This window comes from Corvus moneduloides, chromosome 16 (assembly GCF_009650955.1).
Source record: "Corvus moneduloides isolate bCorMon1 chromosome 16, bCorMon1.pri, whole genome shotgun sequence".
Taxonomy (NCBI): domain Eukaryota; kingdom Metazoa; phylum Chordata; class Aves; order Passeriformes; family Corvidae; genus Corvus; species Corvus moneduloides.
Genome location: NC_045491.1, coordinates 3,554,721 through 3,582,558, shown reverse-complemented (window position 1 = coordinate 3,582,558; position 27,838 = coordinate 3,554,721). Strand labels below are relative to the sequence as shown.

Below are 27,838 nucleotides of genomic sequence, written 5' to 3'. Positions count from 1 at the left end.
ATGACACCAAAACTTATATACTACAAAGCTATTGAAGAAAACCCCAAACAAATCAGGCTGTAACCTAAAGTCACAGAATTTAATTTCAGAGTAATATGCAAACATTGCTTGCTTTCCAAGGCACAACGGTATAAACATACAAACTGCAAATGTGATAATTTAGTACAAAAATATAAATACTGTTAATCTAAATGACAAAACAGCACATTTCTTCCCATGTATAAACCTTAATTAAAAACATTCAGCTTTACTCTCAGTCATGAAATGTAATACAATAACAGTAAAAACTATTCTTTTAGTGCCACCTACTATGTCCCTATTATACCAGCATAAATATGAATATTCAGAACATTATACACTTAGCTGCATTATGCAAGAGAAGTTTGGCTGCTTTTTTTCCCTCCTAATAAAACTGATCATCACAGACTTGACTCTGTGAAGTCTGCTTTTATCCAGTTTGAAGTGCTTTTTGAAAGACTGGATCCTTGCTGTATTACACTAGTAACTCTGACACTAAATTATTACACTGTTCAATAATCTAAAAATTAAATTCCTGAAAAAGCATTCCTCCTTTAAATCTTGTATCTGACAAACCAATGCAAAGTGAATTAAAACATTGTTTTATTGCTAGGAAATACAAAGAACTGTTCAAACTGCAAAGAACACAAGATTGAGCCAATTTCACTTTTAAATGAGCCAACGGTGAAAGAAACAAAGAAAAAAGAATCTATTTTCAGCTCAGCCTTTCTTAAGCAAATGAAAATACAAAAACAATCCAGGTCATACAGATTTCACATCAGTTTCCTAAACAAAGTCTCAGCAGTGATTCATAAAGCTGACTCTTTGGCTGACTGAATGTGATGTAGCAGCTGATTGCAATAGATCGGTGTTTGATGCTTATGTACAACCCCTTCAATTTCTCTCACCAGCAGATCTGGATATAAAACGCTTCCTTCCTTTAAAACTTCTGTAAGACAAAAATATGTTTGATAAATCAGTAGCTGCTCTGTGTTTTTCTACCCAAGTTCCCTCAAGGTAGCTGAAAGCAAACCTGGAAATTGTTCTACAAGTGATGCAGTGATGACAACACAATTCCTCCCTCCCTCATTTGCTGAGGTCTGTATTTTGACATTTATGTTCTTGAACACAGGCTGATACACTAATAAATTCTAGAGAGCCCCTCCAGCAGGCTGGGATATGGTCACACCCAGCAGTGGTTGGGCTCTGTGCTCCATATCCTGTTTACCATCTGTAAAGTCTCTGGTAGTCCAGCTGCCCTGCTACTTCCCCTGGGGAACACTGGGCAAAGCATTCCATTCTGCACACAGGTAAAAGGTCAGAGCTCATGTCCACTGAAACCCAAAGGAAACCTCCAGCCTGGCAGGATTATCCTCTCCCTGTATGTGCTGCTTCATGAACACTCAAAATGATGATTTAAAGAACATTGTTAAAAATACACGACTGAAATTCTTACCTAGGACTGCTTTTTGGAGATTTTCATCTGGGTCATCGAGATGTATCAAGAGTTCTTGGTACAGAAACTCAACATGACCTTCCATTGAGGATTTCACATCACTGTCCTTTAAGCACTTAAACCAATTAGCCAAGGTGTGAGCAGCTGCCAGTCGGACATCACACGAGGCATCATCCAGACGCTTCAGAACCTCTGAAAAGGAGCATATAAATAACCAAAAAGCTCTGTGAACAGAGGACCTGGCTTTTGCATTTGGAAAAACAAATGTATTCTGTCAACATTCAAATTATTGTTGCATTTATGATGTATTTCTGTCTTTTGAACATAACAAATACATGTAGCACTGTTCCTAAAAGCTCTTCATTTATTATTATTGGATTACGTTTTTAATAAAAGACATATACAGAAGTATTTAGATTAATTGAACATTATCTAGCACTCCTCCTAACAAAGTCTATTTGGATGTCTATTCATGCTTTACAGAACTACAGAGTTTAAGTATTTCTATGCTTTACAAAGCACAGCATTTCTATTAATTAGATATTACTTAAAATATAAAATAATTTGAATGATTTAAATGATTAATTAAATATTACTGCTTCAGTGAATGACTGCACTGCAGACTACCTGAATATGCAAGATGCAAAGATATATACACTTTGACAGTTATCTGAACATGTATTTCTCCAAAATAAAAACATTAGTTGTTAGATTTCCAGTGTGCCATGTAAGAAAAAGCATCACTTGTTAAGATGCTGAGTTAGGGAAAGCCCAATTTATTTGTACATGTAAGAACAAAAATCCTGGTACAAAGAATAGTCTGTACTTCTCCTGATTCATGGTTTAGTACTTAAACTTCATCCTAGGAAGCATTACAGCTTCTAGCTCTAATTGACAATACAGCACTCTGGATTATGGTTTTCTTCTTTGGCCTTTTTTTTAGATAAAGCCCCAACCCACTACCTATTCAGGTCTATTTATGGTACACTGAAATGGTTTGCTCTTGGCTCTCAAACACAGCACGGAGAACAATGTGACTTCCATTTATACACTGCAGTACTGTTCTGCTCTCACTATACTTAGCACATTATTTCACATAGTCCAAACTCCGAAGCAATGCAGATGAGCTACTGGCAAGCTCTGCACAAACCAAAGTATTGAGTGAAGTTCCACCTAGTGGTCCGAGGGATAATGACGTTGGGAATACTGCTCGGTTCTGCCAAACCCTCAAAAGTTGAGCAAACCATGGTACTTCAGGTAAAAAAAGCAAAATGTAATTCTTCAACACTGAGATCTTTATTAAAACAAACAAATAAACAAACCCAACAATGCCCTCACCCCAAGTCTACTAAACCTTTGCACATACCTGTGTAAGTGTTCTTAAATTCATCTGCATCAAACTGCCTCCCACAGACTTTTAGAAAAACATCAACAATACGACAAGCCATCAGTCGAGTAATTTTAGAGTCTTCGTCCATGGAAGCAATAATTTGGGGCATCAGCTCATCTTTTACTTTTAAGATCTATAGTTAATAGGAAAAGAATAGAAAAAGATATGCTTAGTCTTACAGAACTTACCGTGAGCTTTGCCAGATAGTGGTTTGCTTAGTTAAAAAAATTAACTATAAATGTTATCCTGAAAATCTCAGAAGTTCCGGAGCTCTAATTTTGCCTCTACGTTAGCTTGGAAAAATGAAAATCCACCAGTCGACCACCCAGCTCAGGAACACTCAGTATACAAGCAGATGAGTTTGATGTAACTCTATGTATGTTCAAGCTTGTAAAAGCTTTAAAACTTACTCGCCTTTAAAAAAAAACCCCAAAATTGTCCAACCTCGAAGCAAGGCAGAGCCCAGGGCCCCGCACAGGTAGCAGCAGATGGCGCTCTGACTCCAACAGGAAGCGCCGGGCTGGGATGCGGTGGGAGGTTCGGAATTTGCCTTAATTCCGTGCATTTCACATCGTCCATTAATGCGAAACGGGCACTAAGGCACCGATTCAGAAAAAAAAGTTCAGCTAGCACAATAGTCTCTGATATCAACGCTTTTGTATGTGTGAACTCAACCAGTTTTGTGTGTTTAAGCACTTTGTTCAATTAAGGTCTGTCATAAGACAATTAACACTGTGAACATTTAATAACATTTTAATTAAATTTATTTTTTAAAAATGCCCTTATATTAACATATTTCCAGTGAATAATTTACTTTTTTTAGCAAAGAAGCTTCAAACCCCCCCTCAGACTCAATTAATCCTTAATCACTGGTGAGAGAGTGACTTCCCTAAGTGTACTCCTTGTTAGCTCTCCAGTTTCTACAGGTATTCTTCATGTTCCCTCTCCAGTCCTCCTGCCGTTTCTTGGAATCTTTAGATGTTATTTTTTTTCCCTAAATGGACCTGTGGGCTCCAAGGCAACCAGACAACTTGTCTTTGCCACGTGACACCACAGCACGTCCTGGCTGGCTCCAGTGCTGCTGCACAGGCTCTGCCTGCAGGTCCAACCATGTCAAGTACCCAAATTGTTGTGTTCACAGGGGTCAGAATCTTGTGCTACAGAACTGATGTTCTGTTAGAAAAAAAAATACCCACAAAATTTGATGCTCATCAGTTTTACAGCTCAGCATTTTGCTGGCCTCAGGTCTCTTATCAGGACGTCATCATCCCTCCACTACTGATTGCTTCAGCTGTTAACATTCAATTACAATTAATGAATTTTATTATGAAAACTGGATGTCCTTCTGAAAATATTACTTACCCTAAGGATTTATTCTTTTTTTCCCCCCTTGCATTTATTTTGTTTTCCTGCCTAAGATTTCAAAGGATGAGAGAGAGAATTTACCTCTTTTGGTGAAAGCATTTCACAGTGGATGAGAGCCCAAAGGCACAATACAGCTGTAGCACGGATGGCAGCTGCTGTTCTTCCAGCATGCCACTGCAGATTAGGAGCCAGGATGTCTTTTATCACAGTCTCAAGGTAGCTAGGGAACAGCCTGAAGCCAAAAATAAGAAAGCAAAATAAAGGTTCATGAGAAAGTGATAAAGAGACTGACAGGATGTAAAAGAGAATTTTCTATCATAGAAACAGGCAGAAAAGGGGAAAAAAAAAGACTCAGTAAAAAAATAAATAACATCTTACAAGCCAGTGTGATTTGAATGCATATGATAAGCTTTTCACAACTTAATTTTTCTAGATAATATTTAAACAAATACCTAACATTCATGGAAAGGAGAGGCTGGACTTTGTCCCACTTCAGACAATGACCATGACTCAGTGCTACCTTGGTAAATTACTTACCTTCTCTGTGTCTCACCCTCTCTGTCTGTGCAGTGGAGATAACACCCCGTGCAATGCTGAGAGGATTCATTCATATCTGTGAGGCCCTTTGAGACCGTCCAGTGAAAAGTATTTATAATGTGAAATATCTGAATGCTGCTGATGACACCTGAACCCCTGACACTGCAGGGAGCCTGCACAGAATATTTCAGCTCTCTCTTGGCTCAGGAACTTGTCTCCCCCAAAGATGAGAGGTCTGTAGGATTTCCTGATGGTGCCAGTCCCAATACTAGGGCTTTTTACTACAAACACATAAATCTGTGATGTTTTTGCTGATGCTTTTTCCTCCTCCTTCATTGAATGGGTTGTTATAATGTTAAAAGTTGCTGTGACTTTTGTAAGAGCCCTACATTGCCAGGGTGAATGAGTGGCCCCTTTAGTGATGTGCCAAGGCACAGGAGGAACGTAACAGGTCTATGTTAACAACTAACAGTTACCAGTGAGTACTTAAAAAAGAATGCACACTGCAGGTGTTCCTGTTATCCAGGTATTACCTGACTAAAGCACAACCAGCTGCACTGCCAGGCCTCAGTTATGTGCTGACACACACCTGCAACACGATGGAAATAGATAAACCTGGCTGCTGCTTCCCCTTGGCAAGGGAGCCTTTGCACTCTGAAGAAGTCAGAGATCCATCCACTGCTGCTTCTTGTCAGCAGATGGCACTTAAGTAATAACAAGAAATCTGACGTCCCATTAGATGTGTCTAAATCTGTAAAATCCTTTAGATGTGGTATTTTAAACATATTTTTGAGCATTAATAATTTTCTATTAAAAAAGTGGTTGGAAAAAAATATAACTAATGATCACCAGCATTCCAAATCTCCTTTCAGATCCAAAGCTAAAAGCAGCTTTGTGCTGTCTGTGCTATCTGATCAGTAGCTGCTTCTGTTTTTAATAAAACCCTCTGTTAAACTGCAGTGAGAAAATGATCTGTCAAAACACAAAGGTAAATTCCATCAGCATTATGTTAACCATGGTGCTATGCTATTTGTGAGAATGTTTGTTCTAGTGCCTTGAAACAGAATCAGTAAAGCAATATCTGGCAATTATCTGACTCAGTCATGTCAGACTCAAACACAATTAGGTGACCACACAACTGTGTTTAGCATAATAACCAAGAACCTTCCTATCTAAACTCTGAGAACCATTTTAAGGAGCTAAACAAATTACTGCCAGCAGTGCATGTGAGAGTGCAACTGAACTTACTACTACTTCCCAACACTATCTCTCATTATCATTAAGATTTTATTTTTGCTGTTGCTGATGTAACTAAATTCTCCCTCTTCCCATTTTCAGATTTTATTGTTGTAAATCTGTGTAACTTAATTCTAAAAGGGAGTCATGTCCATGAAAGAACATACTCTGTCTCTGCTGTTTGTATTTACAGAGTTGATACTTTATTCTCAACTGGATATGAGAGAACTAAAATGTGATCTGCAGAGACATTAATACCCTGCTCTTACGCAGATGTACAAAGCAGAGCTTGGGTTTGCATTCAAATTGGTTGATGAACTTGTATACTTAAACTTTCATTCCATGTTAATTATTTTTTATACATTTTTGTTCGGCATTGGTTCCTTTTCTGCTTTTATGACACAGCTGCACTTTGCTTTTGATGTTCATGGACTGTTGTGTTTTGGTGTTTTATGAGTATGTTTGTGTTGTTTCTTTTTTTTTAAATTTAACATCCCAAACCCAGGTAATTTTAACCGAAATTGGATTGGCTTTTACAGATCAAAACCTCAAAAAATGTTTTGCGAGCAATGCTTCAAACACAAAAACTCTACACGTTACCTCCTACATGAAAACATTTGCTGTGTCCATGGTAAGCAGGATCAAGACTTCAAAGAGGCATTTAGCTGCTTCCACTGCTTTTAGGTCTTGAAGATAAACCTACTGGTAAAATTCATGGCTTTGCTTTTGTTGTCAGAGGACAGAGCCTCATTATGAGCTGGACTGAACCATCCTTCACACAAACAGGTCTGTGACCCTCCCTGGATGTATCTCATCCTGACAAAGGCCATTCACTCCCACTGCCCTGAGCAAAACAACTTCCATCACTGCTGTGTGCAGAGCTGGGGTGGTGTGTGGCCATACTCACTGAGAGAATTACTTCAAAACATTCTTCTGTTTTTTCCACACTGATAATTTCCCTTTCCTGAGAATATTAATGAAGCTGGCAGCTCACTGGGTTGGGTTTCTTGGCTCCAAGGGCTTTGCATCCCCAGTCAGATGAGACAAATTAGTTTAAAACAAATAGTCAGATCCTGGAACACTTAAAACAGTTTTCAAGGTGCTTTTCTTTTTTTCTAGATTGTTGACTATCTAGATTAATCTTGTAACTATCACTCAGTTACATGATTATTTAAACAAGTAATGCACTGACTACAATGACATTTCTTACATGCATCAGGAATTTAACACTGGATCCTGAAAATATGGAAAGAGGTAACAGCACACCTTGCACCAAAGCTTCAGTTGGAAGAGTTTCATTATATTCAGTCTTAAGCACATTAGCTCAAAATCTATTAGGGGTAGCACAAGCAGAGGTTCTTCAGCTTACCTGGAATCCCCCACTGACTGGGAACACCAGAGTTCCTCCTCCTCCCCTCATCATAGGATGCAGGCCATAAATTTATAAAATATATCTAAAAATGGTAAAAATACATCTACATTCATACTAACCTGGCCTCATGGAGCCACAATAAATGTTCAACATATCAAATGCCCAGCAATTGCCAATTTGCCCATTGGAATTGTGAAAACACTTTCACCTATAAATAAATGACCATTGCTATCTAAGTACTTTTAGGAAGAATGTTTCCTGTGATTTTTTTTTCTTTGGTTGGTTGGTTGGTTGGTTTGGGGTTTTTTAAGAGTTAAAAATGAAAAAGAAAAGCATCAGAATATATTTACATCCTAAATGCAGCAGGTAAAAAGCAGAGCAGATGTGGTTTATGTATTCAGGACAACTTTGCAGAAGTGTTTGCACTATTAGCCAGGCTAAATTGATAATGGTAAAAGAGGCCCACTTTGGCATTTTTATAGATGAGGAGTTTTATAAGCACCTCAGTTATACTTAGATTGTACTTGCAATGCATAAATATTGCCAAGCAACAGGAGACTTACATCTTCAGTCCCTGAGAGTAATAATAATGCCTTATCAAACATTTAGTTTAATGCTTTTCAAACATCATGAAACATCTTGGGCATTTTTAAATGCTCATTTACTGGGGTGTTTAACTATTTCCTTACAATGACTACAGGCAAAGTTTAAGGATTTAGGAGCTGGCTGGGAGAAAATGAAAAAAAACCCAAACAACTCCGCCCTCCCAATTATTTTCCTAAGAAACTCCATTTTAGCTTTCAAAGAAGTATTCTTTTCAACCAGAGCTCTTTATTTTTGTTTTGAAAACTATCCAGATCTGCACGACATTAATTTTAATTCCTATAATAGCACAGGTAGGAAGACTACGGTGGAGGAAGTCCAGACTTCCATCTATTTATATACATCTTTTTAAAATTACTGCACTCCACCCTTCTAATCATTGGTAAAAATTACAGCAAGAGCAATAGGCGTAGAAGATGGTTGGAAAATCTTTCTTCTTCTGGCCACGCTCACATGGACACCGTTACAGGGGTTAAATAACTCCCATGGTCATTACTTCTTAATGCCACCATAGTTTTCAAATAGCTGTGTGAAATCAGACCTCCACTTACCCTTGAGAATTGATGGTTTCACTTGGTTTCTGCAACAACTGGGATAAAACAGTAAAAAGTTTTAACCTCATCTGGGGATCTTTGTTTGGCTGAAGACACGTCTTCAGAACGAGAATAAAGTCATCCAGAGCTTCCCCTATGACAGGACCTAGAAAACAAACACATAAGGCTTATTTCAGAATACTAGTAAGCTCTATTTAGATGTTTCATATGTAGGTGCATTAAAATTTGTAACATAAGTGGTGTTAAATTAGTTCTTATCTTCCCACTTTTGCACAGCAGCTGTTGAAGTATCCACATGACACCGTATTAGGTGGAGCACAAATTCCCAGGCTGACTCCCCACAGGCTCAGGTACCCCCAGTTTTGGCCAGGGCAGCCTGAAGATCAGTTCCCCACAACTCATTTAGTCAGTCTGGTATTGCTGTACCACACTGGCCCAGAGCAGCTGTGGCTGCCCCATCCCTGGAAGTGTCCAAGGCCAGGTTGGACGGGGCTTGGAACAACGTGGGACAGTGGAAGGTGTCCCTGCCCATGACAGGGGGCTGGAAGTGGATGAGCTTTAAGGTTCCTTCCAACCCAAACCACTCTATCATTTCATGACTCTGGAATGGATCTCTCCATGACACCCCAAGTTGCTGGGACCATCAGTACAAGAGGGCATCTTGGCTGCAGGATTAATGCTGTTCCCATGTAACTCTGAAAGTCTGAGGCTGTGCACAAAGCTTTGGTTTTATTAAACTTAATGAAAAACTACACTGAATCTGGCCTGACTCTGACACCTCTCCACACAGCAGCATTAACTACTCTTTTTTCTTCTTTCAAGTTTTTCCACATGCAGCATTTGAGATGTTCATGACTCCCAGAGGCACAGGAAAGGGCCTGTTTGAAAGGATCAGCTTCAAAACTTGGATAATACAATTACTGCAGCAGCATTCCTTCTCCATGTTTTAATAATGCTTATTTTCATCCTGTAAGACCATCTAAAATATGATGAATTTTAGAAGCTATTTGAAATAAAAAGATCTTCTAAATTAATTATTTAGTTTGTTAATATTTTCACATCCTATGATAAATTTAAACAATAAACAGTCAAACAAAACTCTAAGCTGTTATCCCTACACTTTAAGAAGTTATTTTCCCGCAACTGAAGGAAATTTGTGCCTTTCTCCTTGATAATGACTAACATCTGCCTGCATCTAAACAGGAAGAGTACATAAAGACTGTACACATGCTTTATGCTGCAAGCTTCTTGCTGTAGAATGCTCTTTCTGCTCTATTTTTGCAATAAACTACTTTCCTTCAGGAACTTCTTCAGCGTTGCATCCTTAAGATGCACATTCCATTCAACTCCAGAAAAATCCTTCCAGAGGAGAAAAAATCAGAATATCCTTTCAGAGGAGACACAACACTGGTATTTATGATGACAAGAATATTCCTCACACGTGGGATGGACAGATTGAAGTATTCAAGATTCCAAAACAAGTTCAATAGCATTTAATAATATCTGAAAATTTAATGTTTAAAATAATAATGAAAAAACCCCAAATCTTCACTGTCTAGACTGAAGCAATACAGGGTGTTGAACTGCAGTTTGCTAAATGTCTCTGCCAACAAATAGGTCTTTATTTTCACAGCATTTACTCAAGATACATTGCTTCATGGGAGTTCTGAGACATTCACAAGATACTACTACTACATCAAACTGATAACAGCAAATTCAACAGATGGAAAATAAACAAAATAAACGACATTGTTAATTTCAACTTAAGCATAGGCTCCTGGAAAACAGCAAAAACTGAGAAATATGAATTGAGTAAAGCTGATTAAATTGATTAAAAACAACATTATGTGTGGGAATGAAAAGAAAGAAAAAAAAAATAGCTCCAGGAGCTGCCGTGTCAGACAGAAAACACAGACAATAGCATATTACCAGTGTTGGGTGCAAGCCAAAATGTTTGCCCAGACATTTGATGATTTATTTAGCATTAAGGAAAACAGAGACAACTGTCTAGCAGTCCCTCAGTCATGGACATGGGAGTACAAATATACAGAAAAGTTGGCCTCTCAAATCTTGTGCTGAAGTAACTTCTTGTTCTTTCCACAGTTGAAAACCAAAAAAGTACTTATGCTGGTTGCTGCACAAACCAGCAAGTGGGTGCTTCATATAGGTTTGATGTGAGTTTTTTTGAGATTCAAGGGTTAAACATAGAAGATACATTCCTTTAAAACATACCTGTCCACATCTATGTGCAGCAGCCACAGTGATACTTCACTGAAGTGGCTGTCTCCATCCCCCTTCCAACCAACAGAAAAGAAAAAACAAATAAACAGGACTTGCCATTTTAATAACCTTAAAATGGGTGTGTAGGTGAAAAGCACTGCCTGTCACCATGTCCCTTGCTGGAGATGCCACGTGGGGAGCTGTGGCAGAGGAGTGCTCAGTGTGCAGCACTGAAGCTACGTGAGATGTACACCAGAGTGTGTCCCTAACCTCTGCACAGCCACGTGCCGGAGAGCAACAGTGAGGAAGTGTTTGTTAGAGACAGGTGGTGTCCTCTGAAAGACTAGTGAATAGATGGAAAAAAAAGAGATGGATTTTTGGACACAAGGTACAACAGTTTGTCTCCTCTTAATCCTCACCTATATCATTCACCTGAAAGTGCACTTTTCCTTAAGTGCTTTTAGAATTCTCCCTGCAGCCATGGAATCTTCGGGAATATGAGCTGCTTCAAGATTTCTTTTGCTTTCCATCGTGCTCTTGTGAAGGTTCTGAGTGTTACACTGTTCATTACTAAACACAAGCTGGCTGCAGGCTGTGGAGATTCTGAGTGGATATTTTCTGGAACTAAGTAAGTCGTACCTGAATGGGTTGTGATGACCTCGAACTGCAACACTTCTGGGGAATAGCAGGTCCACCCTTCGCATGACACTGAAACCCACTCCATCAGCTGAATTACGTGCTGCTTGTAGAGACAATGAAAACTTTCTAATTGCTGCACTTCAGCTAATGAAGACATTGTTTTCTCCACCTGTTAAAACGGAGACAGGATACTTAACTGAAACCATTAAAAAAAAACCAAACCAAAACCTTTAAAACTCATTCTGTAAGAACAGAAGGGACATGCGAAGATTTTCAGTTTCTATTAAACAATCAAGACTGATACTTAATGTCTGTCTATACTACATTCATTAAGCTTTATTTGAAGTGAAACATTTGTCCTGATTTCAAAATGAAATCATGACGAACACAGCAACCTAACAGCAAAATGAGAGAGTCTCTAATTCATATGCAGACCTATCCAAAAACTGACCACATCACAAAAAAGGTTCTTAGTTGTTTTAAAGATGTAGTGATTTTTCTCCTTAATTTAAGAACGCTTTAATACATTAACATAGGGGGAATTTCTCACAATCCCAGGCTATGGCAGCTTCCAAAAACTATTGCTTTTGCAGGTAAGAGAACACATGGCATTTCTCCTCTCCCCTTTCTCCCCCCAGTTTTAATTATGAGAGATGCTCTCTCTTTACAGTGGCTGGGCAAGTTCATTTCAAAACTCTCAACTTCTGTTGCTTTGAAGTACCAAAATTCACTGTTACATCAGAAATATCTTCTTCATATTTAGAGTTAAGACTACTCCATCAGATATGCAAATAAAACATGTACAAATGAAACATGTAAAAGGAACTACTAAATGAATTCCAGACGTGAGCATGCTTGGCAAGGATGCCTATAGATTTTCCTAATCATTTGCAGCAGATGTATTTCAAAGCAAAAGAAAATTTGCTTTTACAATTCCTGAAGGCTCCTACCAGAAGTAAAAAACTTCTCCAAGGAAGAGATTAAAAGCATGCTGGAAGCAGGATCTGTAGTCTTGGTGATTTCAGTAGACTGTGAATCAAGAATGGGGAGCAAGGCACCGTTAGGAACCTCACTAAGGAATAACATGGGCTGCCAGCAGGGCCAGCTCCAGCAGGGAAAGAGGGAGAGCAGTGCTGGGAGTGACATCATTTGATTCCAAGTGCTTCAGTAGAACTACAAATTGTACTCATATTTTTAATATTTTTAAGCTGAACTCAACCACACAAGTTAGCTCAAACATGTCTAGGACCTTTAGACTCTTCCAGACTAATCACTTGCCAGACAAAGATGTTTTTATGAAAGTACCAGATGTGGAGAAAATAAATGAGAATTCTAAGAAAAAAAAATAAATCAGTATTTGCTAAGGACAAAGGTTACTCTTAAAGCAGGTTTGCCTGCCTCAAGCACAATAGATTTCTCCTTTCTGGAAGCATTCTGCCAGACAGCCAAAACAACTCAGATAAATGAATATTTTACATATAAGTTACTTGTAAATTAATTGGAGCATTTTACAGAATGTGTCAGGACAGAAACTGTTCCTCATTAATAATCCCGCCATAACACACAAGATTTTTTTCCCATTGAACAAGAGATACAAAATAATACATTGATCACATATGATTTAAAGTAAATTCCATGGTTTCAAGAGTGCAATTAAAACCAAAAAAAATAGAGAATAAATTAAACATGCCTGCAGACTGATGCATATTTTCTCATTAAGCAGCGTCTCACACTTCAATACAAATAAATAGCAAAGGTGATTTTCTTTCCTCTGTTTGAAAGCTAACAACTTTAACGACACAATATTTTCCTGCTAATAATCAGTGTGCTGAAAGAAGAGCCAAGATAGCAGAGGGCAGTGGTAATGAAATAAAACCTTATCCTTAGGTCACCAGTTAAATCCCTGACAAGCTCGACTCATGCCTAACAGACTCCAACAACTGATACAGCTTCTGTGTCTTTGGGGCTGTGAGCCACCCTCCTCCTTGTGCTCAGCTGGTGGTCTTGGGCCATTCCTCAGCCCCAGGCAACCTCAAACACGATGGACACAACGCCAAAAATCAGGCCAGGCCTGAGTGTTCACCATCAGGTCACAGCCTCCACTATCTCAGTGGTCTTCTGTGTCCTTACAATAAAGCCTGAAGTTCTATAATGCAAAATTTTGAATAATTTGTGTTTATACTCCAAATCTTTTGAGTCTGAATACAGATTTCTTTTCTGAACAAAACATTCATACTTGTGCAGCAGCTGTGATACTTTTGTTCTACATGTTCTTAAGCTATTTTAACAGGGACTTCTTGCCTTCTCCAAGCTGTACAGCTCACTTTGAAGTCTCAGAATAATCAATAACTGGAAAAAAAAAATAAAATTCAAGCCATATTTGTCTTTGTGACAATTTTGAAATATTGCAATTATGTAATCTCACTGCTAGATTTTGTATGTGTCTAGCTGAAAGAAAGGCTAATGAGAAAAAGGATTCTCATCCAAAGTACTGTCAACTTAAAAAATCATCTGGAACGGCAGGAACATCTTAAACCTTTAATAATCTCAGGAGATTAAGTTTTCTGTTTATGAAAATCAGGATTTATCTCCATGAAACTGCTTTCTTCATAGGAGTATGAAGTTGTAAGGTTTTAAATGAACATTGCTGACTTTATAGACCACTGCAGGGACAAATAGGCAAGATACCACAAAACATTCCAGATCCCTCTATCCAAGGCTTACCCGGACCGAATTTTTGTCTAAAAAACCCCTCCAAGCAAACAAAAAAACCTCCAAACACCCCCCAAATCCCACTCTCCATAAGACAGATCATCATCTCACCCCTCTTTGACCTGCAAAGTCTTTTCAATACTTGTTTCAAGCTTTGTTCCACTTTATTTCTTTCCGCAGAGCTTTCTGAGCGAACGCCTCCTCGGAGGCAGCCTGTCAGCTCTGGGGCCATAAATACTGATCCTACACGGGCCTTTGGAATACCATGCCTGGGAGCAAGAGGAAAGGAAGTAGAATAGCCACTTTAGGTGTGTGCTTGAAAAAAGACAACTGGGATAGGTCATAATTGTACTGCATGAGGATGGCTCGCTGATTTATATGATATTTAGCTCAGGGAAGAAAGAGGAAGAGAAAAATAAGGGGGTAATAAGGGGGTGAGATAATGCTGAGCCAAAAAAGCTCGTCTATTATCAGGGCATGTACAGCTGTCCTCGATTTTAAAGCATTTCCGTGACGTTTAAATTTTGTTTCTTGTGGGGAGGTAAAAAGGTCAACTACTGTAAAATCAGTCTGATCTTTGGCTAAAGATTAAAAAATCACCATGAAATCATCACACTTTTAAGGCTATTAGTACTCTTGACCTCTAAGTGAATGGTTCTTTAATAGTCAGAAAATAAATTTCAGTTTTTTCCTGCATATAACCAAACATTCACAGTGACTTATATCCACTAAAGAGTAATTATCAACAGTTCAACCAGCACCACCAGCATGCCAAAGGCTTTGAAGAATCCAGTGACAAACACAAAATCTTGGACACTTCTTGTTCCAAAACTTTACCTAAACTGTGGACAGGTGATTAATACCCACCCAAATGAAGTGCTCTTCCAGCCACATTGCTGCCCCCATCTAGCTCCAAGATTCCCATGCTCCAGTAATGCACCTCAAGCCATCTATTCTGAAAACTAACCTAAACACACTTACAGAAAAATAAAATTCTAGTTGTAACTGTAGCTACAGACCCATACTAGATGCTTTTCACCACGAAATAGAACTGAATTCCAGGGCCTTCCTTGGAACCAGAATGTATTTTAACTTGATAAGCTTTTAATCAAAGTTATGAAGAAAAATAATTCTCCAGGTGCTGCTGTCCCAAATTGCAAACCCAACTCCAGACTTAATTCTGGTATTAATCATGTGCAATCTGTACAGCGAGAGATGCAAAACCTCAGACTAGCCACAGATATTCCCCACAAATAATTATGGCTCTGTTTACATAAAGTGTCTTATCAATAGGAAAAGACAAAACCACAACAAAATATTAAGCCAGCTCATGGTTTACCTTTTCTTTAAGGTCCTGAGAAGATGGTATTGCCATGATGCTCACCAAAACTTTCATTAGCTGCAAGCTAATTTCTTTGCAGTCTTCCTGGCACACCTCAATTAGTGCTTGTACACAATAAAGCAGCTGCTCCATATAAAAGACCTATTTATTAACAAAAGCACATATTTACTATGTTTTCTTAGCAAATGTAACATTCTCTTTAAAGGAGAGATATGGGAAATGACAGTAATAAAATCTGAGTACTGCATAATCCCTTACATTGGTAACATATTGGTAATTTCATGTTAGTTCTTCTAATTACCTATATTCTACTTTTTATAGAATACAATATAATCTTCCTCCCACACTGTTTGTTTGTATTTACCTTGTCCTGTTAACAAAATGAATGATCCTGCTCTTAATGACACAATGGTTCCAGTGGTGAATGGTGAATAAAAACATCAAAGCAATTTGGAGTGTTTGCTGATAGTACTTTCTCTTTCTGAAAGTGCAATTTGTTAATTAATAACATATTTGTTACAACTCTTTGAAACATTATTCCATGTTTGGCTGTTTTGGATGAACAATGACAGCTAAATACATAAACCAAGGAAACCTGAGCGTTTGCTTTTATCTCAGCCAATTTATCTCATTTGATACCATATAATTCATGTTATCTTGATCCAGCTGATACCAGTTGAAGTCAATAGTGTTGTCAGTTAGTTTGCCATGACTTCTATGATAAAGTGCATCAGATATTCATGAAACTGTCAGGGAACAGAAGGAGCCATTGTTACAAATTTACTCCCAAGAAATAAATCAAGTCTAGGAATAGGTTAGCCATAAATGTTATTAATCTCACAGACGTGGTCAATCCTTAGCTAAACAGTGTCTCTGCAGCATTTGCTGGCTAAAATAGAGAGAGATTGTTTTCCAGGACTAAAGGCTGGAACAATTCTGCCAAACCTTCAGCTGCAGATGGATCTGACTCCTGGAGCTAATGCCAATGGAAGTGGTAAGCTTAAACCTCACAGCAATTTCGCAGATATACCTCAGGGAACTGTTATTTGAACAATCAGGTTTTAGTGCTTCCACTTATATGAGCTCCTAATCACCACGGGCTTCATGGAGATTAAGATAATTCCTGCATCACTGGTACATATTCCATTAGGGAAGAAACCTAATGAGGGAAGAACTTGATATGTATATCTTACATTGGCTCAAAAAGACAATTAGGCCAGATTCAGTCTGCACACATGAGTAACTGTTTTAAGGGAAGCCTACATCTCACATGAAGTCAGAGTTCCTCAAGGCACAGCACTGGCCCTTTTTTGGTCATCTTAACAGCAGAGGTCTAACAAACTTCTGGTGGAATGAAAGCCAGGATTTCATTTGTGGGGAATATTACAGGGATTCCTCTTGTGCACATCTAACAGATCTATTTCTACATTTGAACACAGGAAGGGAAAAAAAATCCTGCAGGTTAAAAAATATCCATTCTGTGTTTAAGAGAATCTCTCATCTCCTTATATAGCAATTGATGAATATTCTTCAAATGGTAAAATAAAAATGGTCTTCGGGCTCAGCTATTAACTAAGGATAGACTTGGAAGTGAATTTCTAATTGATAAAGGTCTTCCTTCTAGTCTTTCACTCAAGAGCAGCAACCAAGGTCAAAAGTTTACAAAACATGCTCCTAAATGTACACATAAAGTACTGGTACCTTCCTTTTAAAATGGAAAATAAGAATAGAAAACAAAAATCAGGTAACATTAAGAGGGAATCTTAGGAAACCTGACATGCCGATTACAATAGACTATAAAAAATTTTCAGTCATTTTTATTGATGAGCATTGAAATGCACGATCTTGTTTGGATTGTGAACACAAGGAATTTCAAAACATGAGTTAAACTCTGCCTCAGGACCAGTTAAGGTAGTCCTTTGCTAGTACAGTACATCTGCTTCTCTCCCTGCCTTGCCTCTTCATTGTCTTACCACTACGTGAAGTCTTTTTTACAGCAGTTCTCAAACCTGAACCTACATCTGCTGAGAGGGTGGACTGTCGGTAAGTTTTTGGAAGCACCAGATTTGCCCAGGAGACCACAACATGGGCCAGGAAGAATGGGGAAGCTTCTGTTTTGTCTCAGACACACAACCACAACTACATCCTGAGATAGGTGTGCAAGGGAGGGATAGGAATGGGAGCATTTAGGGAGAATAAGCGAAAAAATAGTTTGGTCAAAGCCTATATCCTGCTGCGTGTTTTCCAGCTTTCCTTACCTCTTCAGAGCGCTGACAGACTCCAGCCTGTGACAGTGTGTTGCCAAGCTGGGCCACATGAGGCTGTAAGATTTCTTTTGGGCTACCTCGAATCACTGCAGCCAGAACCATTACACAGGATGCTTTGGGTGTCTGCCCAAAGGCTGAGGTGATTAATTTCAAAGACACCTTAGGGCTGACAAACGTTCCAATCAATTCTGCTGCTTTCACACTCTGAAAAAAGAACAGGAATAACTTGAGGATTTTCCTGAAAACACAAAGATCATTCAACATATCATAGCCTTTTTCTTTTTATGATTCCAGCTGTTATTTTAAATGCTTCAGCAGTTGCCTTGTAGGCCTTTTCCACTCACTCAGTAATGATTATATGCATGAAGAAATTTTCTTGACGTGTTCAGTAAGCACATAATAAGGCATGCAAGCAGCCTTCCCCACATCAGACAAACTTCCATGAGAAAGCAGTGCACGGAAACAAAGTGTACAACTTCACTGTAATAAAGTTTCCAATTTAGAATAACCAGATGTTGCACATTTAGTGGTTTAGCGTTTTGTCCCTCAAATGCTGTTCTGAGGCTTGCCCTTAATGCACCACCCCCCGTTTATTAAAAGCTGTAACTATAAAAACCTGAGGGAGGAATCTTTTGTTATTGTACTATACCTTGAAGCTGACATTACAGATCCAGTTAAGTGTGGAAGCAATGCCATGGGGGAACTGCCCACTGCTTTCCATCCTACTTCTTTAACTGAAAAGGCTTAAATTACTGTGTGTTCCCCATGACAGTGACACCCATTGATCCCTGCCTTGCAGACGGATCAGGATGTTGTATTCCACATAAAAAACCACCGCACCAGTGCTTACTGCCTCACTGATGCCCAATGCTTGCAATCATGTGCACGAATAAAAAAACAATCAACTACTGCTGCAACAGGAACACTTCTTCCTATCCCATGGATTTAATGGTTCGCTCATTTCCCCAAACACGAAAGCTTATCTCCCTTTCTCTATCATTTTTAGTCTAGTGATTTAGCTATGACTTTTTTTTGTACCTAATTAACACTTGAATCATGCTAGTTTTTTTAGTCTCAATGGAAGCACATAGTCATGAGTTCTATAGTTTAAATCTGCACTGTATAGAGCTGTTTCTTTTCACAAAGATAAGACTCAAAGGAGTTGTAACATACTCTGTGTAGATGTGAGCACCATCCTCCTCCGTATTTGCCACAGAGAAAGAAAAAGACTCTTAGTGCTCTGAAAACTGGACAATACAATTACAGAGTTCAAAAATATGATTTGATACATTTGTATGGATCCATTTACTCATTTTAACAGGGTAAAAAATTGAAAGGATATCATTTGGTATTACTAGGCTGGAGAAAGATATGGACATTTTCCAGGTTGGTGGCTGCTCTGAAATGGGTTTCTACTGTGACAAACTGTACAGGAGGTTATCATAGTACCCTGGGAAGCAGCATCACTTAAGAGATAAAAGGCATTCAAGACCAAAGTTGCTGAATCTTATGTTTGGCACAAGGAAAAGTAAAATTAAATACTGAAATCATCTCCTAACAGGGAATAAATCTCTTAGAAGCAAGCACCTGTGAGAAAATTAGTGGTGGAATCCCAAGAGACAAAAAGGCAGGGACAGCTATGTGCTGCTTGAACACAGACTTTTGAATTTAGATTTATAGCAATAAGCACTTGATAGGAAATTTGACACGGACAGCAGGGCTACATGGTCTTACTGTCCCAATTTTTTATGTTTTCTTATAGCCCAACTGAGAGCAGGAACCTAAAGAAAAACCTAATTTAGGGTTCGCCATTTGGATGGACTGTCTGCATCCAGTAAGCAGAACACATTCTTCCAATTTCCCAAAGCAATAAAATTTGTAACTTTGAAGTAAGTTACATGGATATATTTTTGTTATACATATGTCCTCTTCCTTGTGTAGAAATAGGAACAGAAAATTTTATCTTAAAATTGTAAAAGCATTTGTACCACCTGTCTTTCTTTTGCTAAATGTATCTCATGTCTTCAGCTGCATCTGTTTTACTGGGTTGTTGATCAAAGTGTTGAAAGACTCAACTGTTACAAAAGATGAAACTAACTATTCCTTACAAAACCCCTCTGCATTTTCCAAGCATTAAGTCAAGGATTCAAACACTGAATATGGGTATCACATGGAATAAACATACCTCAATATATGGTTGGATTATGGAGCAGGGGGAGATAAGTGAAATTAACTTGAAAGGGCATGACCTGCACATTTTTTTACCTTGAATTTGTTGCCCCAAGGCTTTTACACTCTAATCCACTGCATATAATTTTCAGAGAGATTATTATCGATGCTTCATGGGGCTGGCATACAAACTGAACAGTATTTAAATAACTTTACTATTGGCCTCCATACCAATAATAGAAGCATACGTTTATTTTAACACAATAGCAAAGTATACTGTTCACATGTTTTTAACATCCATAAAAAACCTGAGCCTGATCCTTCAGTCATGGACAATTACCAGTGACCTAAGGAAAAGCCAACCTTCAGAAGACAGACTGAAGTCTATAAAGTCTTTATTCTGTGTACAACAGCTACTTTAACAGATCAAACTTACATTTTTAACCACTTCACTTTCTTCATCCAAGCACGCTTGGTACAGAGTTCTAAGCAGTAGCTCCATGTGCTGGGTGATGTGATCCTCTGCATGCAGCAGTAATGTGTACAGGAGCTGGGATGCTTTGATTCTTGTGCTTTCAACCCAGTCTGTTATATCATGACAGAGACCTGGGAGAATTTTGGAGAGGTTTCTCGACACAAGTTCCCGACAACCCAGTCCTGGTCGAGTCTCTAGAAGAAACAAAAACAACCCAAAAAGAAATATCAAAGGAAAAGCCTTTTAATAATCCTCATAAAAGTTTAAAAGCTGCAAGGTAAGAGCTCTGGGTGTCTGCTTCAGCATAGAAAAAAATATTCCAAATGCTGCTGAGGAATTTACTGGTGCAAGTTGCATTACTTTAATATATATTGCAGAATTAAAACTCCACACAGCTCTTTGAATATTTATGTATTTATTACTGGATGGTGACTTAGATATCGTGTTTTAAAATGTTTACAGAAGGAGAAGAGAAAGAGAATTGAAGCTGAATGTGTGTTTACCCACTGTGGAAAACATAGCTCAATAATTTCCTTTTAATTTTGATAGCAACACAAATCCCATGAAAAATAAACTGAAACACACAGAGATAAACAGAAGAAAGACTTTTGCATGCAAATGCTGAGTTAAATATAATTTGGAGGAGGAAAGAAAGGTAGAAGTCACAAATAGTCCAGAAGACATGAGCAGCAGTAAAACAGACAATGTCAATTGTGCCCTCTAAAAGAAAAGGTTAAAAGTGTATCTGGCAAATTGAAGGCAGAAAGGGCACAGAACTATGGCTTGTACAGATGCTGTGCAATAGATCAGGCCAACAAACTGATAGTGTTTTAAAAATCACAGCTATTATATAATCTCCTTTCTAAGGCTTTTCCAGGAAAAGCAGCTCACTGAAGTGCCTCTTCAATGACTCAATTCAAAATTCACTAGTACATTTAAAATGGTATGGAAGATGATACAGGAGTTGGGAGGGATATGGTTTTTTTTCTTAAGACTGAATTTAATTTGTAACGACTTTGTGGAAAGTGAGTTTTTGTGGTTATCTTTTGATTTTAAACAGAACCCTGAAGTGTTACAAATACATATTCCCTGCTTCAACAAAGGATGCAGACTTCTGGAGAACTAATCAACTTACCTTCCCCAACAAATGCCCACTGTACTGTCTTGGTAATCATCAAATTTACGTGTTAGTTAATTTATAAATCACTGAGATTAAGAAAAGCAACTTGACCAACATCACAAGCATCTAACAAACATCCTCCTCTGCACTTTACAGATAAAGCTGTGATAGTCCTTTCCAAACAACAGCAATAAACTTTTTTCGTGATTGTTTTCTCCCTACAGTCTATTTTCTTTGCTTAACACTGTATATGCTTATACAAACAAAATCTGAGAAGCTGTTCTTTGAGAACCATGATTTCATAATTGCCACTCACAATGTTCACATGCTGTTTTAAGAAGGAGACATCATTCATTATGAGGTGTCAAAATACACTGAATGTGTGAGTACATTTTTTATTTCTGATACAGAGTTCTCCTGTTAAGGCTCAGGAAGAAAATGACTGAGCTGTCTCAGGATATTTTCCTGCACTGGCCTGTGTAACTACAAATGCTAACAGGAAAACTGACTAAAGTAAATGGTCTGAGGATACCAAAGGCTTAGAAATACCTATGAAATACCTAACTAGGGGAAAAAATAAGCATCAGGACATGAATTGCTGCTTCTTTTGTCAATGGAGGAAACATTTTGGATTATGAAAACTGACAATGAGTAGCAAAAGGTCAAATAAAAAATCAACTTGAGACAGCAAATACAGACTGGCATCCTATTTGACCCGAGGCAGAATTTTGTTTGAAGAATTTGGACCATCCTTTATCAGCAATTCCTTCATTTCAGATGTTCAAATGCAGGCATTTATCCCTGTAGCTACTCCTGTCAAAGACTTCCCTGCTATAAACTGTCTGCACCTGTATCCTGAGGCAATGAGTGCTGGGGCTCAGTGCAAGCTGTGCAGTTGGCTGGATGACACCAGGTATGAATCTCCCTCTGGTCCCCCCTGACCTGCAGGATCTGTCACTGGGAGATCAAAGCAGGGGGCTCCTACAGCAGCTCCATTAGTCTGACAGCTGGACAAAGCCACTTAAGTAAAATCTACTACAGACTCATAGTTGGAAAAAAATATTCCAGTACACCTAAGTCAGAAGAAATGGCTAAAAATAAAAAAATTGCTAAAATACATCATTATCATATTAAAAAAAAAAAACAACCCAACACAAACCTCCCTCCCAAAAAAACCAAACCAACCAAATGTTCATGGAGAGCAAACAGAAAGGACACATACAGTAACAACCATACACAGTCTGTGGTAGGACACCACAAATTATAACTCAGAACTAAGGTGTATTAGTGTCTCTGATAAAGTTTTGTACCTGTAGGATTAAGCAGCCAATCATCCTTTCCCCTGATTTTTCTTCTATTTGTCACATCAAGCCTGACCATTAATAAGACTTACGATTTTGAAGTAAAGACAAGCAGCAAGAAATGATACCTAAAAGTCACCATTAAATTGGGAGTCAAGTCCAAAATTATCAGGTCATTTCTTTAAAATATTCTTTAGTTACATGTGCATATATATAAATACACACACACATGTCACATTCAAGCCTTAACTGCATCATTCTACCAAGAAAAATGCATGAAAATTCAGTTTAATGTAGGGCTGGAATGCTGCCCAAATTCACGAAGCATATTTATTGTGCTAAGAAGATTATCTGGGAGATCACATATCATTTATTATGAAGTAATTGGTAGATGTCACTTTCTAAAAAGCCCCACCAGAAAAGCTTACACACACAAACCCCAACACATATCAAGAGAAAACTGACCGAGGTAACCCCATCAGCTGTACAAATGGTAATCACTGTTCCAAGGACAGTGATATCAAACCTTTTATGGCCTTCACTATATCATGGCCATTGCAAAATAAGTGACTGGAGCTTAGACACTCAACTTCATCAGTTTATGTCTGTTAAAAGATTCCCTGACTGCCAGAAGAAGAAATATGTTTCTGCCATGACTAGTGGAAGTAAAAGTGTTCTTTAGCATTTCCAAACCCCCGAGGTAAACTTATGTATAAAATAAGGAGGAAAGAAAAAAGATTGGGAAGGATGACAGATCAACTTGCCTGCCTTCAAAGCTAAACAGTTCTGTCAAACCAGTCACCATTATGAAGCACTTCCCCTTTCATTCAACCATCACTGAGTAAAACAACTTTAAAGAAAAAAAAGAAGTGTAATTTCAAAGAAGAAAGAACTCCGGAACCCACTGTCATGGAAAGGGTTTTGCTGCTGGGTATTCTGTGATGTGATTGTCATGTAGGCACAAGTCAAGCATGAACCTGTTCTTTCACACCAAAAGAGTTTTTGTTCAGTTAAATATGAGCATAGAAATCAATAAATGAGCCAGTTAAACTCTCTCTCCCCCCAACTTCCATATGCATATTTTTAAACATTAACTTTGTGAACCCAAGACAGGAAACAAGCTTCAAGCTACTGCAAACACAACGTTTGAAAGCCACCTATAAATCATATGCTACTAAAAAGTAAACTATCCATTCTGCATATCTTGGGGCTTTTGTGTATAATAAAGGAAATCACTCTGTTCCCACATTCTTCATGTACACTGGCAGATTTCAGGTAGCATCCCAGTGTCTCACAGAGAAGTCTGAAATAATTTCATTGCAAATTTTTCTTCCACAGCAATTATGTGGATCATTAATGCTGTGACCAGCACTCATTACTCAAGGACTCAGCTCACGGGTTCTTTCCTCCTGCCTTCCTTTCCAGTCATTTCTGTGCCCACTGTGCACCTGGCTGCTGGTTGATGTAGAACTTACTGCTGTTTCTGCACCACCACTTAACCTTTTTTCCAGCACAGGCAGCCTCATTTACATTCTCCAAAATGAATTTTTGGGTTAATGAAAAGAAAAAAATTAATGAGGTTATTGAACAATCAGTTTTTAAAACTTAAACTTAACAGGAATAATTTAAATAATCTTATATAAATAAATTATATCTATTATATTTTTTATATGTGGTACCTCTCTACATTAATATTACATGTTGTAATGAGTATTACACATCCTGCTCTGCTGTCAGTACTGCACTGCAGCTCTTAGAGATTATTCAGCAAGCAAAACCCACTTTCAGCACAACACTCACCTCCTTTGGGATAATGAGATGGTGAAACACTAAAATCCATCTTATCCTTCAAATCTTCCTCATTCTCTTTCTCCCACTGCAAGCCTATCTTTTCCCAATAGGTCCAAGCCAGTTTCCTAGATATAAAATAAGAGTTTTATACCACCAAGCCCCCAAAAGAAAAGCAGTTTAAAATGAGACTTCCGGAAAAGTTGCCTACTTAAATTCAGCTGGAAGGATGGGAAGCATTCCTGCCCTGTAGCCTAGGCACATTAAGTTGAGAGTTTATGCTTCTTTTGTACTCAGTGGACAGAGGCCTCTTCTTCCAAGGCATAATTCTGCCTCTGTCCACCCCTGTCTTTTTTTCTCTCACACTTAATTGAATGTAGCATAAAAGGACAGTATAACAAAAGTTACTGAAGATAATGCTAACATTTTCAGTCTAAGAAAAAGCAAACAAACAAACAAAAGTGGGAGTTTTGTCCTCCAAGCAAGACATCTACGACCTTAGGAACACTTCTTTGACATCTACTTAAGGGGGAAAAAAAAAAAAAAAAAAGAAAAATGTTCTACTTACATATTTTCAGGAATTTCATCACTAAAGCTGCCAAGTAACAGAGGGATCAACTTGTGAAAATATGAGTATCTGTCTCGTAGGTGCAACAACCATTCTCCAATGACAGTTGTTACAGCATGCCGTACCTACAGGGATACAAAAAACCTATTTTAAATGTGTCAGGAAAATAACAGAAAAATACTAAAAATAATATTTGCTCTCTGTATATAAGACCACGAGAAGCACATCAATAGTCTCAGAATAAATTACAAGAACTCAGCATTTCCTCACTTGCAGGAAGCATCTTAAGGAACACACAAGGAACCACATTCTCATTTTTCACTCTGGCTTAGTCAGTCTTAGACTGCTGCACAAAAGCACAGCTCTGAGAGGAAGACAAGATACAAACCTAACTCAGAAAACTAAATTCTCGTGCTTAATTCCTTCCTGAGAATGTAAGAAATGTACATTTCCCTGGAATTTGCATCTAGCCAAGCACATCTTTGGAAGGAAATTTTCTCTGTTTACTACAAAGGAATGCTTACTTTTAAAATTACTGCTTCAGTTGCATCTTATAAAGGGACCCATACCATGTTTGTTAAGGATCTGAAAAGGCCATAGAATTAAGGCCCAGAGAGATGTGACAGAGAATTTAAGACAGAATTGAAGGCACCCATAGAACAAAAAGGTACCTACAATCAACACCCTGCTGAACTAGACAGCAGCCACCAGCCTTGGTCTGGGATAGCTTACAACTGATAAAGGCTGGGTGGGACATTGTCCTGGTTTCAGCTGGGACAGAGCTCATGTTAGCAGCTGGTATGGTGCTACTTTTTGGATTTAGTACGAGAACAATGCTGGTAACACACTGATGTTTACTTGTTGCTAAGTAGAATTTACCCTAAGTCAAGGACTTTTGGGTGTCTCAAGCTCTGCTAGTGAGGAGCTGCACAAACAGCTGAGGGAGCAATGCCAGGACAGGTGACATGAGCTGGGAGTGAGCAAGGGGCTGTGTGGTCCTTAATTTCTGTCTGGGATTAAACCATGACAAACATATATACAGACCTGAGCTGAATGCATGACAGCTGAAAATTAGGGAAGCAGGGAGAGAAACACCAAGAAAGCCACCCATGGGATGGGTTTTAAACAGATTTAAAATAAATACTGAGGAAAGAAGGAAGAAAAGCACACCTTGGGAATCTCATCAAATAACCTCTGGGCCAGATGAGACAGGACATCATCCACAGACTTTCCATTCCCAAACTGTATCACTGCTCCAGTGGCATGAATCACATCAACACGAACTCTGTAGTGTTGGTGGGAAATTGTCTGCATTAAGGGTTTTATCAGAGACTCTGATTGCATATGGAAGTGCTCTGTTAGGGCAGAAAGGCAGAAACATCAACCACGTGAGTTCCCATAGTGGGCAGCATCCCTGTCCATGGTAAGGGGTTGGAACTAGATGATCTTTAAGGTCCCTTCAAACCCAAACCACTCTCTGATCCATGACACCCAACAGTTGCTGGGGCCGGCACTACAAGATGATTTTGGGTGGACTAATGCATTTGGGTGGGAGGTTAACGCTGTTCTGTAATTCTATTTCTTTCTCTATGTGAGTGACAGATCTGGAGCAACATGATTTCTGTAACACTATGAACAGCAGCCTGACTAATGTTGCTGTGTTTATGTAGCAGGCAGCTTTAACTTTATCCAGCATCAGAGCTGAACACGGCCCACATACCCTCCCCTAGCCCCTCCTCCTGCTACTACCCACACGTAAGAGCTCAGCCTACACTCCTGGCATGGATCCTCTCCAAGAGATCCTCCAAACCCTGTAAAGCACACCTGTGACGGTGTGCGCGACCTCTCATCTCTCTCCTGCCTGCATCCCTGTTCCCTCCTTGCGTCCGCTCCTCAGCCCCCATCACATCATCCCCCCGCTGCCCAACCCTCAGCCCCACCTGGCACGGCCCGGGCGCAGGCCACAGCACACCCGCAACTTTCCCGCCGGACCTCGGCATAGTGGTCGAGGAGGGTGACCTGGAGGATGCGGGCGATGTCGCCGAGGTAGGGGGCCACGGAGGCGCCGCAGCGCTGCAGCAGGAGGCTCAGCAGCTGCACGAGGCCGAGCCGCAGCTCCTCGCTGGGCTCCGCGCCCTGCGGCGGGCAGAGCCGCTGGGCCAGGGCCGGCAGCAGCACGGGCAGCGCCTCGCAGGGCCGCTCGCCGTGGCTGAGCCCGTGGCGGAGCAGCTCCAGGGCGAGCTCCCGGCACCGCTCCGCCGCGTCCCCCGCCAGGCAGCGCGACAGCGGCCGCAGCAGCCGCGCCGCGAACACCTCCTGCAGCACCGCGCCCGGCAGCGGCCGGCCCTGCAGCTCGGCGCGGATGTCCTCCAGCGCCCGCAGCCGCGCCGCCCGGCCGCAGTCGGGCTGCTGGAGGAGGCTCAGGGGCCGCGCCAGCGCCTGCGACACCGCGGCCGCCGCTTCGGGCCCCGCCATGTTCCCGGCACCGCGGGGCCGCGGCAGCGTCGCCAGGGACGCGCGGGGCGTTTGCGACGGAGAGCGCGCGCTTTACGGCCATACCGGGGACAGAGAGGGGAACAGGGACAGACAGCGGGACACGGACAGACAGCGGGACAGGGACAGACAGCGGGATACGGACAGACACAGGGACAGGGACAGATAGCGGGATACGGACAGAGACCGGGACAGGGACAGAGACCGGGACAG

At 39.7% G+C, this 27,838-nt stretch overlaps 1 protein-coding gene across 1 annotated transcript; it reads right to left on the bottom strand.

The window, feature by feature from the left end:
* Positions 1–52: 52 nt before the first annotated feature.
* DNAAF5 (dynein axonemal assembly factor 5) lies at positions 53–27,622 on the bottom strand. The gene is made up of 13 exons (XM_032126230.1): positions 27,073–27,622; positions 26,303–26,487; positions 25,133–25,257; positions 24,577–24,692; positions 20,317–20,549; positions 17,703–17,915; positions 15,442–15,585; positions 11,391–11,559; positions 8,529–8,676; positions 4,311–4,461; positions 2,841–2,997; positions 1,475–1,666; positions 53–967 (listed from the first exon to the last, which is right to left on the bottom strand). The coding sequence occupies exons 1-13, from the start codon at positions 27,605–27,607 to the stop codon at positions 828–830; spliced, it is 2,508 nt and encodes an 835-aa protein (XP_031982121.1). The 5' UTR covers positions 27,608–27,622; the 3' UTR covers positions 53–827.
* Positions 27,623–27,838: the final 216 nt, after the last annotated feature.